The 13,529-nt window shown below is 37.1% G+C and overlaps 1 protein-coding gene across 1 annotated transcript; it reads right to left on the bottom strand.

Moving 5' to 3' along the window:
• Positions 1 to 9,241: 9,241 nt before the first annotated feature.
• Positions 9,242 to 10,613, bottom strand: LOC137244108 (zinc finger HIT domain-containing protein 2). The gene is made up of 2 exons (XM_067772668.1): positions 10,501 to 10,613; positions 9,242 to 10,439 (listed from the first exon to the last, which is right to left on the bottom strand). Exons 1-2 carry the CDS (start codon positions 10,527 to 10,529, stop codon positions 9,308 to 9,310), a joined length of 1,161 nt encoding a protein of 386 aa, XP_067628769.1. The 5' UTR covers positions 10,530 to 10,613; the 3' UTR covers positions 9,242 to 9,307.
• Positions 10,614 to 13,529: the final 2,916 nt, after the last annotated feature.

The raw sequence follows: 13,529 nt of genomic DNA on the forward strand, positions 1-13,529 counted from the left end.
CTCGGACATAAATATCTCTGCTTTTTTGTCGGAGCTAGTAATATCATACACATCATGCACTCAGCCTTAAGGGCCAATTAATGGTGACTTATAACCATATAACCATAACCAGATAAAACAGCTGATCGGACCTACCATAACCATACCATAGCCAACCAATTGGTTTTTGGTTTCTAGCCATATCCATAACCTAAAAATATTTGAGTTGGTGAATTTAATAACTTTTTGTAGATTTTATTCATTGTTTTGGATACGTTATGACTAAGAGACTCTTTTTTTTGTGGAATGTGTTTTTGTAATATTTTGCGTTTTCTTCATTTTTATGAAATTTTCAGGATTTTTAGGTTAAGGCACCATTAATCGATCACGTTGGTGTTGGTTATGGATATGGGTACGGTTACGACTATGACGTTAGGGTTAAGGAAGTTTAATTAGCCCTTTAACTGAAAGTGGGACACAACATAACAAAACATTGCATACATTTGACCGCACGTTATTAAATTTTTAGTTTTAAAATATCCATTTATGAAACCTAACCTTATTGTAACCCTGCAATTCAAACCAGCGTTGGTCTTGTAGGAAAGTAAAAGTTTTTGGCATTACACGGCGTATATTGATACGGGAAACAGAATCGAAACGAAAAAGTAAGAGACTTCTGGTCGACTTTTTGATATTTGGACGAAATTGTATAAAGGAGAATGCATCCTTCTGCAACAGTTTCATGTTCGGTTTCATCAAATAGCATTCGGTAATTATGAAATTGATGTGGCATGGAAGAGTAAAACTATGACTTAGTATTTTACATGGTGATATCCTGCAAATACAGTTAAAAAAGTAGTTTTGGTTTATTAAAAAGTCGTAAAATAATTTATATGCAAGATAAAACATATACGTATAAGAAAAAACTCTTCTTATGTTGGCGCATCCCACACAAAAAATGGTATCCTAAGTGCAGCTCCATTAAGTAGGGATGATTTCCTTTCTTTTGCTCCGCAAAATTATCAAACCTTATCCCGAAGCCATAGAATTGACTTGCGGCAGTACACGGTGGTGCAGTGAACGGGCTTTTCCGGAATTCATTCAGACATATATATGCGCTGTAGTTTATTTAAATAGTTAGGAGCTTCCTGCTGCCTTTGACTTTACCACCAAGTCTTATACAATCTTACCGCATGCATACGTCCTTGGCCTCCAGAGTGGTGAACATCCCCATCTATTTCATGAAACGACTTTCCATGCCCTTTGTATATATATATCATTTTGTAATAGTTCTAACGGTAGGTTTTAGGGCTGGGATTATCCGCATATTCGAATATCCGGATATCCATACTGATATCCGTTGACACGGATATTCTGTTGATATTCGTTTGTGAAACTATTCGGATATCCGGATGATCCGGTTAATAACCGTAATTTTGGATATTCAGTGAAAGCAAGAAATTTATGTACCATAAATTAACATTAATAACGTGGGGCATTTAAATCGATTAACAGCGAATACAAAAAAGGCTGGTATTGAGAAATATGTGATATGATGTCAACCAATTTTTTTAATAATCTACAAACATATTTTGTGAATAATAATATAATAGTGAGCCCTGGGATTCAAGGCGTCAATAAGGGATTCAGGAATTGTGTAGCGCAACCTCTTCGTGCTGTTCCCACTGTATTGTATAGCTTATCCACCCCAATTGTTGACCTAACGCACCAGCGGTGAATAATCTTCATTAATCTGGCGTAGCTCTGGCGACTCCAAGTTCCTCACGGAAAGGGGGGGTTGAATGACCTTGAAGGTTTAACGTGGTTGCATAAATCGTTCACATGTTAGCCGGGCTAGTACTTTAGTAATGCGAGTTCCGGAACGATAGTACCATCAACATTGATAAAACCGGTTAAAGCCCTTGAGGGACTTTCTTCTCGCTACATAAATGAGAAAAGCAGTGAATTGCTTGACCGGCCCGGAGCATTAGCTGGTGGATAGCGAACAGAACGCCCCTCCTCCACGACCATGAGGTTTAAGTTGGTATACTTTCAAGAGAATCCTTGATTCCTATACTCGGTGAGTATCTTTGCTTCATTGACTAATACGGATCTTAAGCAACCTAGGCCAGTGAAAAAAGCTTCTCACCCTTTGGCTAAGTAAACAAAAACACAATATATCAACATATGTATCTTACTCAATTCGATTGTCATTATCTTTCACACCCTTTATGCTCCTATAGCAACAACGAATATCCCTGGCGTTTGCCGTCACATTTACTCTCTTTACTGCATCATCAATGGCACTCATATTCAAAAGTAGGATATGCTAACGTGTCTCATTCTGAAAGATCGTAGTAATTAAGGATTCATCGTCGGCACACTTCTTATATTCAAATGCTAATGGGTTAAAAATGTCCTTTATTTCGGATGAAAAAGGATTCACGTAAGGTATATGACACTGGCTTGTGTAAATAAAGTAATGCGTTGGAGGTACAAAGCTTTAATATTTAACTAAAATAAAAAAATTTATAATTTTTTATTGTGTTCTTGTTGTACTAGTGATGTGCTAATGCGAGTAATTAAAGAACCAGCTCTGTCAACACCGGGTCGGACCGAACGGAATGTAGCGTAGATGAGACCCTTAATAGCGATAATGTGTTTACAAATTAACGTGAGTGCTTAAGCCGTGGTCGAACGACGAGTGTCCCATAGACGAGTATCGACTTGATCATATACTTAAACAGAAAATGTACAGCGTTTAGTTAGAGGATCTAGCACTGAATGAACCGCTAGCTTCGAGATCCACAAGAACGTCGTTTACGGCCACAATCCAGGGCAAGTGGTTCCAAATGGATAAAAGTTTTCGCAGCTTCAATTTCGCTAGATGCTCACTGTGACGTGGATGCTCCGTTATTAGCGCTTTCTTTTTGTTGCCATCTTTCAACTTTTAGTTCGTTAGTTTTAACTCTACCTTCCACGAGAGGACTACGTCTTCTCATGACGTTTAAAAGTAATCCAACTAACACCAACTTTTTAAAAAGCCGACCAAGGACTGACATTTCAGTGTAACCCCATTCAATTTAACCCCATCCTCTTGAATTGGCTCCTCTGCTATTGTTGTTGTTGTTGTAGCAGTGCATCGCCCCATCGAATAGGTGCGACAGATAACAAATTGTCATCAATATCCTCTAACTGGAGTCCAGGAAACTTGCTGTTTCAACAGGGGTGGACCATAATGCGAGGTGTGTTAGAGGCGTTGGTTCCACATTACAATTATAGAGATGGTTGGTGTCAAGTGGAGACATATTGCAAGCGGGCATACATTTTGTATGTCGGGGTTGATTCTGGATATGTAAGAGTTTAACCTCTTACAGTATCCAAATCGAAGTTGAGTTAGTGACTCGTATTTTTCTGGAAGTGTGCGTTCCTCTTCCGCAAGTTTTGGGTACTGTTTTTTGAGTACTGGATTCACCTTGCTATTCCCGGCATAAAGGTCCAACGCCTGTTTGTGAAGTTCACTGAGGACCTGCTTGTATTTTTTGGCTGCATACGGCTGAGTTCTCAGGTGCCGAATTTCCTCATAATGCTTACGGAGATTACACCTTAAGTCTCTAGGCGGTGTTGGCTCATCAATCAGATGCCTGTTGGGATGCCCAGGTTTCTGGATGGAGGTATTCTCGCCTCATTATTTATGTGGTGTTCTTAGGACATAGGAAGACAGCCTGTGGCGATTCTGAGAGCAGTATTTTGGCAGGCCTGTACCTTCTTCCCGTGAGTGGTCTTTAGGCTTGGCGACTATATCGGGGACGCGTAGTATGCAATCGGCTGGCCAATTGCTTTGTAAGTAGTAATGAGCGTTTCTTTATCTTCTCCCCAAGTACTGCCAGCAAGGGATTTGAGGATTTTATTACGGCTCTGGATTTTCGGTACAATTGCGGCGGCATGCTGACCAAAATGTAGATCTTGATCGAACGTCATACTCAAGATTTTGGGGTGTAGGACAGTCGGTAGCGTAGTGCCATCGACGTGGATGTTCAAAATGGTCCACATTTGGGACGTCCATGTTGTTAATAAGGTCGCGGATGATTTATTCGGTTTCGCGAGGTGTAAAAACTGGAGAGATCAGGGAGGTAGCCGTTTATTCTGTTGCAAAGCTCATCGATCTGCTATTCTTCTCGTCCGTTGATGCAGGATGCGGGCCCGCCAATTCATAAAATCCGCTTGTGCGCATCACTAGTGAATACAATTATCCAATACCCTTACCTGTGAACTGTATATAGGCTAAAATGATAAGCCCAAAAAATATACTAAAGATTACGAGTTTATCGAATCCTTTTTTCAATTCTTGTGGACTTCCAGGTCCTTCCCATCTGTAAACGCACAATTTTTTATTATTCCTCAATGCTTTGAAACCCATACTCTGGCTGAGAAGAAAAAAATGTATGTAACCTGGATATTTTTGAAGTTTTTTTTTCCTACTTTCTCTGTACAGTTTTGAAAAGTTTTGTTACTTCAAGCATTAAAAAAAAAATACTACTTACTCGAAGAATGGGAGTAGGATTTCAAATTCTTTAGTCGCTGTTTACACACAAAAAGTTTTGTTGCTGCTTATAGGAAACTTTTCTTTTGGAGTTGAGGATCCTATTTACAAACGGCAACTCTTCCCAAGCAACAATTTGGTATTTTGTTTCAATTTTTTTAAACACCTGTTTTGAAAATCTAAAATTAATCGCAAAATACTATAAATTTCCAATAAATTTATGAATATCTGTTTTCAAAATCAATTAAAAATTCATATTTAAGAAATGTGTGTCCAAATAAAAAAAATTTGACAAGCACGAGAAGCTCAGTGCCCGTCCGTTTTCCTGTTGTTGTTGTTGTAGCGATAAGGTTTCTCCCCGAAGGCTTTGGGGAATGTTATCGATGTGATGATCCTTTGCCGGATACAGATCCGGTACGCTCCGGTAACACAGCACCATCAAGGTGCTAGCCCGACCATCTCGGGAACGATTTATATGGCCACATTAAACCTTCAGGCCATCCCTCCCTCCCCACCCCCAAGTTCCGTTTTCCCCGTCACCCCCTATTCGTAAAGTAACCAGTTCCATCAACAAAACTCGACGTATGTAAACTCCGTCTTGTGAATTTGGCTCTTACCAACGCTCTGTCCAAGCAACATAAGTTCTTATTTTAATGCAAAAAACTGTCCCTGAAGGCTTGGGGATTGTTAAGGATACAAGCAGTCCTTTACATTGAATCCGGTACACTCCAATACAAGCACCTCAAATCTTCGGGTCTGTTTATTTTACTCCTCTCTTACAATAGGCATGCACCGGCTGAATAGGTTTATATCCCTAAATTCAAATCATTTGACTTTAATGTCGTTTCATTTTATTTTATTTTGTTTGATTTTATTATATACTATTTTAGTTTATATTTTATTTTACTTTTTTTATATCATTTATTTCATTTTATTTTATTTTATTATTTTTTTTGTAATTTATTTTATTTGATATTATTTTATTTTGCTTTGTTTTATTTTATGTTTTATATCATTTTTCTTTCTTCTATTCTAATTAAAAATTTTTTTCATTTAAATGATAAAATAATTATTGTTAAGCCTTGAGCTCGATTCGAACCCGCGTTCTTACAAATCAGTAGCCCGATATAACAACCAAAATTGTTATTTTATTTTAGTTTATTCTATTTTATTTCATTCCATTTCACTTCATTTTATTTTATTTCGTTTTTTAAATTTATTTTACTCTCTTTTATTTTATTTTAATTTAATTTAATTTAATTTTGTTTTATTATACTCAACGTGCTTTGCACACATAGTATATTAACTTTGATTGGATAACGGTTGGTTGTACGGGTAAAAAAGAATCGAGATAGATATAGACTTCCATATATCAAAATCATCAGTATCGAATAAAAAAATTGATTGAGCCATGTCCGTCCGTCTGTCCGTTAACACGATAACTTGAGTAAATTTTGAGGTATATTGATGAAATTTGCTATGTGGGTTCCTGGGCACTCATCTCAGATCGCTATTTAAAATGAACGAAATCAGACTATAACCACGGCCACTTTTTCGATATCAAAAATTTCGAAAAGCCGAAAAAGTGCGATAATTCATTAGCAAAGACGGATAAAGCGATGAAACTTGGCAGATGGGTTGACGTTATGACGCAGAATAGAAAATTAGTAAAATTGTGGGCAATGGGCGTGGCACCGCCCACTTTTAAAAGAAGGTAATTTAAAAGTTTTGCAAGCTGTAATTTGGCAGTCGTTGAAGATATCATGATGAAATTTGGAAGGAACGTTACTCCTGTTACCGTATATGTGCTAAATAAAAATTAGCAAAATCGGATGAAGAACACGCCAACTTTTAAAAAATAAAATTTTTTAATTAAAATTTTAGCAAAATTTTTATATCTTTACAGTATATAAGTCAATTATGTCAACATTCAACTCTAGTAATGATATGGTGCAACAAAATACAAAAATAAAAGAAAATTTCAAAATTGGCGTGGCTCCGCCCTTTTTCATTTAGTTCGTCTAGAATACTTTTAATGCCATAAGTCGAACAAAAATTTACCAATCCTTGTGAAATTTGGTGGGGGCATAGACTCTATGACGATAACTGTTTTCTGTGAAAATATTCGAAATCGGTTGAAGCCACGCCCAGTTTTTATACACAGTCGACCGTCTGTCCTTCCGCTCGGCCGTTAACACGATAACTTGAGCAAAAATCTATATATCTTTACTAAACTTAGTTCACGTACTTATCTGAACTCACTTTATCTCGGTATTAAAAATGGGCGAAATTCGACTATAACCATGCCCACATTTTCGATATCGAAAATTTCGAAAAATTAAAAAAATGCCACAATTTTATACCAATTAGGAAAAAAGGATTGGTTGGATTGGTTTTTTGGCGCAAAATATAACTTTAGAAAAAACTTTGTAAAATGGGTGAGACACCTACCATATAAAGTAGAAGAAAATGAATAAGTTCTGCAGGGCGAAATCAAAAGCCCTTGCAATCATGGCAGGAATACTGTTCGTGGTATGACATATCTATATACATAAATAAATTAGCGGTACCCAATAGATGATGTTCTGGGTCACCCTGGCCCACATTTTGGTCGATATCTCGAAAACGCCTTCACATATACAACTAAGGGTCAATCCCTTTTAAGACCCTCATTAATACCCTCATTAATATGCCCCTATTACGGTGAACAACTCAACTTAGTTGGGTTGTAATTAAAACAACTCAATGTTTAGACAACTACACTCTTGTTTGGTATTACGAATTACAACTTATTTCAGTTGAAGTTGAATTGAGTTGCCAACTTCAGAAAGTGATGATTTGACAGATAAATGAACAGCTGATCAATTTGTGGAGGAAATTTAAGCATTTACGAAATAAAAGCAAAACGGACATTATATGAAAATCTATTTTATAATGGCGAAAATGTCGGTGATTGACATGTCACGAAGATATTATTGTGAAGCATATTTGTGCGAAGTGGATTAAAACCCAAACAGCAAAAATTGTATTTTACTCTAAAACAGGATTCCCAGGAGCAGTAATTAGTATCAATGGGACTCATGTTCGCATTATTTCACCTATTTTGGCTGCATCCGAACTGCGGCCAGCCTCGTCCAACTTCGGAATGTCGCTCCATAGAGTCAAAAAATTATTCAATGTAATCCTTCGTTTAAACGTTGTTTTTTCCATACAAAATTGTTGTTTATTGTTTGATTAAAAAGGTTTAACTACCGGCTTTCAATTTTTTGTTTTTATTAGGTAACGTTTTATGAGTCCGTGCACCATTTAATTCTTATCAAAGGTGGTACCAAAAGACGTGTTTCGATCTTCGTTTTTAGGATTCGAAAGCGGAAATTAAAAATTTTATTTCTGTCGAAAGATATTTACAAAAACTCACAAAATGGCCGGAGAGGCTCCGAAATATGAGGGCCGATGCACAGTTTTTTTGCACAAAACATTTTTCTGCGTTGGCGGCCTTTGCCCGCGATTTGTAAAAATAACCCTGGGTGGATCCAACGCCTTTCTGCATTAGTGTGTACAAAAAATCTGGCCAAATACAACAACCACATGAAAATTTTAACCGAAATGATATGACAGAAATAAAATTTTTTATTTTTGTTTTCGGATTCTTAAATCGGAGGTCGAAACGTGTCTTTTGATACCAACTTTGAAAATTTTTGTTAAAAATTAAGTGGTGAACCGTCTTCTAAAACTTAACATTTTTTCAAAACAATTGCAAAATTGTATGAGACAACTGCTAGTAATCAGTTGTAAGATTTTGAAGTCTTTGACAACTACACCAACACAAGGTTGTAAACGGTAATGCCACAAAAAGTTGTTAGACTAGACAACTCAACCGACATTTTTTTTGACAGGTTGAGTTGTAATCCGTAATACCAAATTGCGAAATTTCAACCCAATAAGAGTTGAGTTGTAAACAGTAATAGGGGCAATAATTTTAATTTACCCCCAGCGGGTAAGGGGGTAAGAATATACCCGCGGTAGGTATGCCTGTCGTAAGAGGCGACTAAAATACCAGATTCAAGGGGTGTGTAGCGCAACCCTTCAGGTTGCCAGCGCAATATATAGCTTCTCCAAACCTAATTGTCCACCTCACCTATCCGCGGCGAATCCTGTTTCACTAACATACGAGGCTCTGGCGACCCCAAGCTCCTCATGGAACTTAGAGGTGGGGAGGAAAGGGGATGGCCTGAAGGTTTAATGTGGCCACATAAATCGTTCCCAAGATGGTCGGGCTAGCACCTTAATGGTGCTGTGGTACCGGAGCGTACTGGATATGTATCCGGCAAAGGACCATCACATCGATAACACTCCCCAAAGCCTTCGGGGAGCAACCTTATCGCTACAACAACAACAACAGCATACCTTTAATTTGGTACCCATATCGTACAAACACATTCTGGAGTCACCCCTGGTCCACCTTTATGGCGATATCTCGAAAAGGCGTCCACTTTAGAAGTAAGGATAACTCCCTTTTATACCTTCCATGTGATACCCATGTCATACAAACACATTCCAGGGTTACCCTAGGTTCCCTTATTTTGTCTCCAAAGCTCTCAGCTGAGTATGTAATGTTCGGTTACACCCGAACTTAGCCTTCCTTACTTGTTTCCTTTAATTTTATTTAATTTTTATTTTATATTTTTTTAGGCTTGAACATAAGCCAACAAATATACATTTTTTATTATTTCATGATTTATTTAATTTTTGACATAATAACAAGGTATTTGCAAATATATTTTCCTAGTCTAATCGTTGCTCATTCTCACGATTTACATAAGACAACAGAAATAATATTTTTTTTGACAAATGCATTAATTTCTTTACATCTAATTCAACGCTTCCATTGCAAATGGCAAACAATTTATGAAAGTCACTCATAGCCGAAGATTTCCTGCGTTTCAGTTGCACCTTAGCCGCCAACATTAAACGATATATATCACTTAGAGCTGACAATTTGTATTGACACGAGGACATTAACGAACGTGCATCAGATTCCAATTCGACTCGGCTCACAGTAATTTGAACATTACCAGCATATACTTCTGCTCCAACACCAACTGGTTTACTTGTAAGCGCTTCCATTTCTACTGAAACAATGGCATCATCAACATCCTCGAAATTCGTACCAAATTTTAACGTTAAACTTAAATTAACTAAATGTGCAACAGCTTCAATTGGATTTGTAGAATGTTCACCATTAAAATAACGAACTATACAAGCGAATGAACTCATTATATTCCAAAGATTATAATGCAGGCAAGATGATGGTTGCTTCTTACAAATACTTGAAAATTGTGGTATTTGCTTTTCGATTGCTGGTATATTGCTTGTAGCGAGTTGATCTTCCTTTTGTGTTATTTCTACAATTTTTTGCACTTTTACACTCTTCACCCACCAAGGATTATAGTTGGGAATCAATTTCAATATTTCGCCAGAATCAATCATTTTTTTAAACTCAGCACGTTCCTCTGTTGTCAAATGTTGCCATACCTCTTCTGCATCGTTGATATCGACATTTTGCAATCGTGTTGCAATATCGTGATTATCACTTTCTTCAGCATCGTCCTCTCCTGCATCTGGTAGTCCCCCACCACAAGTTTCAGCGTCTTCTTCTATTTCGTCATCCGAGTCTATGGCATCATGAAAATCAGGCTCCATACCAGCTTCACTTTCGTGCATTCGTCTAAGTATGTCATATATTTTTTTCATATCTTCACGTGATTCTGGATTAGAATTGGTAAGTTCTTCTTCTATGCAAGATTTGTAGAATTCTTCGGAGCATTTCAAGTGCTCCGGCGCTTTATAGCAAGCCACTGAACAATATAATGCATTGCATTTGGGGCATGTATATTTGAAGGTGACTTTTTGGCAACTGAAAATAAAGAACCTAACTTGAATAAATATATTTATTTTTATATTTCCATGAAACTAACAACTGACACTCCATTTTAGCTGCGGCCATCAATACTCTGCAACAATTTGCAAACAATTGATAAACAAATTGCGAAAGACTTGAAATTATAATCCAAACAAAAACCAAAACAGTTTTGACATTATCTATGCCAACAACAATACAAGTTTTTATGATAACCGGTAAATTTTTTTTTGTTGCTGCCAGATGGCTGGAAAAAATTGGGCCCAGTGACTCATGAGTATACTAATTTTAATTAAAAAAAAACTACTGCTTCAGGCCACTAGCAGAATTCGGATTTGCTTAATTATTAGAAAACTTAGAAATGGTAAAGCAAATAAACTCAAACATTCTTAAACTAAAAGCCTACAAATTCTGGGTCACGTGCGAGATTACCAAGAAAGTAAATTCGGATCTACATAAACGCTTTCGTTGCCCTGCTTCGCTTTGACAGCGCCGGCATAAGTTTTAAATAATATAAATTGTTCTGCTGCTCCGCCCGAATAATGAGCTCAATGCTCGAATGTCTTGCTACGCGGAGCCGTTTAAATGTGATATAATAGCTTTGTTCGCTTATTTTTCCAACAGAAACTTACAAACAGCCAAAATCCTCTCAACTATCAGCTGTTTCCTGTCATAGAGAAAAATATGTAAAAAAGTACATGAACAGAAGTGCATCAAAAACTATCCCAATTGGCGAACAGCTGATGAATTATTTGGCAGCAATTTTGGCAATGTTGTGTCATAGCTGGTGGGTGTCCATAAAGTTTGTACATCTTGTTCCGCGAGAGTCACCAATACAAGTTTTTATGATAACCGGTCAATTTTTTTTTGTTGCTGCCAGATGGCTGGAAAAAATTGCGCACAGTGACTCATGAGTATACTAATTTTAATTTAAAAAAAACTACTGCTTCAGGCCACTAGCAGAATTCGGATTTGCTTAATTATTAGAAAACTTAGAAATGGTAAAGCAAATAAACTCAAACATTCTTAAACTAAAAGCCTACAAATTCTGGGTCACGTGCGAGATTACCAAGAAAGTAAATTCGGATCTACATAAACGCTTTCGTTGCCCTGCTTCGCTTTGACAGCGTCGGCATAAGTTTTAAATAAAATAAATTGTTCTGCTGCTCCGCCCGAATAATGAGCTCAATGCTCGAATGTCTTGCTACGCGGAGCCGTTTAAATGCGATATAATAGCTTCGTTCGCTTATTTTTCCAACAGAAACTTAAAAACAGCCAAAATCCTCTCAACTATCAGCTGTTTCCTGTCATAGAGAAAAATATGTGAAAAAGTACATGAACAGAAGTCCATCAAAAACTATCCCAATTGGCGAACAGGTGATGAATTATTTGGCAGAAATTTTGGCAATGTTGTGTCATAGCTGGTGGGTGTCCATAAAGTTTGTACATCTTGTTCCGCGAGAGTCACCAATTCATCCAGATGTTCGCCCTGATTTTTTTCATTAACGTATGCTTTATTTTCCGGCTGTAATACTTGAATTAAATTTCGCAAATTGCTTAAATTACAACCAGCAGTTCTTCGATCAGCTGTTTTTCTATTTGTAAATTGCTGTTGGCAAAAATTTTATCAACAGAAAATTTCAGCTCTCAGCAAAATGAAATGTCACTTTACTCTCTTTTTCTTCATTTGTTAGAGAGCCGTGTACGCGAACAGAAAAACCTGCAAAATTTGCAAATTCAACAGAAAACTTGAGTACCAAAACGAAGCTAATATCACATTTACATTGCACCAAATTGGTAATTTTGGCTGAAAAATTCCAAATGCGACGCATTCCCTCATACAAATCGCATTTCCGAAATTACTCATTTGATCGCATTTGGCCTTCAAATACAATCCACACATCCGATCCACAAAAACTTCTAGCATGTATATTCTAAGAGAACCTCAGCAAGAACACAAACCATTTTCTGGTAGAATTCTCAGTTTGGCTTTAAAAATTTTTTGAAAACTGACATTAATATCTCTGATACAGCACTAATATCATGATATGTACGTCTTTGAACCATACATGATCCTGCCTGGCTTCTTTTAGTAAGAAATCGTAAAAAGCGTATGTGGATTGCATTTTCAGGCCGAATGCGATCAAATGAGGCATTTGGGAATTGCGATTTGTATGAGGAAACAGTTCACATTTGTAATTTTTCTCGCAAAATGGTTCGTAGTAGAAGTTGAAGTAATTCTTTACTTTAGCTCACAACTGTTAAAACTCGTCCTCGAATCCGAAAGCGGAAATTGGAAACTGTATTTCTTTTCGGAGATGTTTGCAAACAAAATTGAAAATTTTCATGTGGTTGTTGTAATTTTGATGATTTTGGGTACCCACAAGAAAAACTGTTGGTAAAAGTATTTTGCGCGGATATAGATTTCGTCTCCAAATCGGTGTTGGACCCCCCCAGGGAAATTTGTTATAAGCGCGGCCGAAGGCCGCCAATGCAAAAAGGTGTTCTGCGCAAAAAAACTACGGATACTACCGGAGCGCTCCGGAGCCATTTTGCGGTTTTTTGGAAATATCTTTTGACAGAAATAAAATTTGGAATTTCCGCTTTTCGATTTATGATCCTGGGAACAAAACGCGTATTTTGACACCTCTCCCGTTCTTTTTGGACAAGTTTTAGCAGTTGTGAGCTAAAGTAAATAATTACCGAAGTTGACTCAGTTCGCCGTTTATAAAATAAAAATTCTGTCACAGGTAAACATTTTTGCAACGTATCTTTAAAAGATGTTTTGGCTAAAATTTCAAAATTTGTCCTAAAGGCCCGAACACAAAAGAATAACCTATTTGACAATCCCCATACAAACACATGCAGTCAACTCATCTGTCACTGCACAATGCTGCATTTGACTGCATGTGATTGTATGGGGATCGGAAAATATGTTGTTATGTGTTCGGGCCTTAAGTATTACTACAAACCGTGAACGCCCTAATAAAAGTGGTGTGTAATATTTTTGCGTTCAGGCAGCGCTGGTCCTGAAACTCAAATGCGCATGTCATTCTTTTAGCAGCTGTTATTTGACATAAGAGCAAA

This window comes from Eurosta solidaginis, chromosome 1 (genome assembly GCF_040869045.1).
Source record: "Eurosta solidaginis isolate ZX-2024a chromosome 1, ASM4086904v1, whole genome shotgun sequence".
NCBI classification, from domain to species: Eukaryota; Metazoa; Arthropoda; class Insecta; order Diptera; family Tephritidae; genus Eurosta; species Eurosta solidaginis.

Bases quoted from the DNA above. Each gene is read 5' to 3' on its own strand.
- LOC137244108 (XM_067772668.1), bottom strand. From the start codon at position 10,529: ATGGCCGCAGCTAAAATGGAGTGTCAGTT. The intron at 10,440-10,500 runs GTTAGTTTCATG...CTTTATTTTCAG, and splicing joins GCTAAAATGGAGTGTCAGTT to TTGCCAAAAAGTCACCTTCA.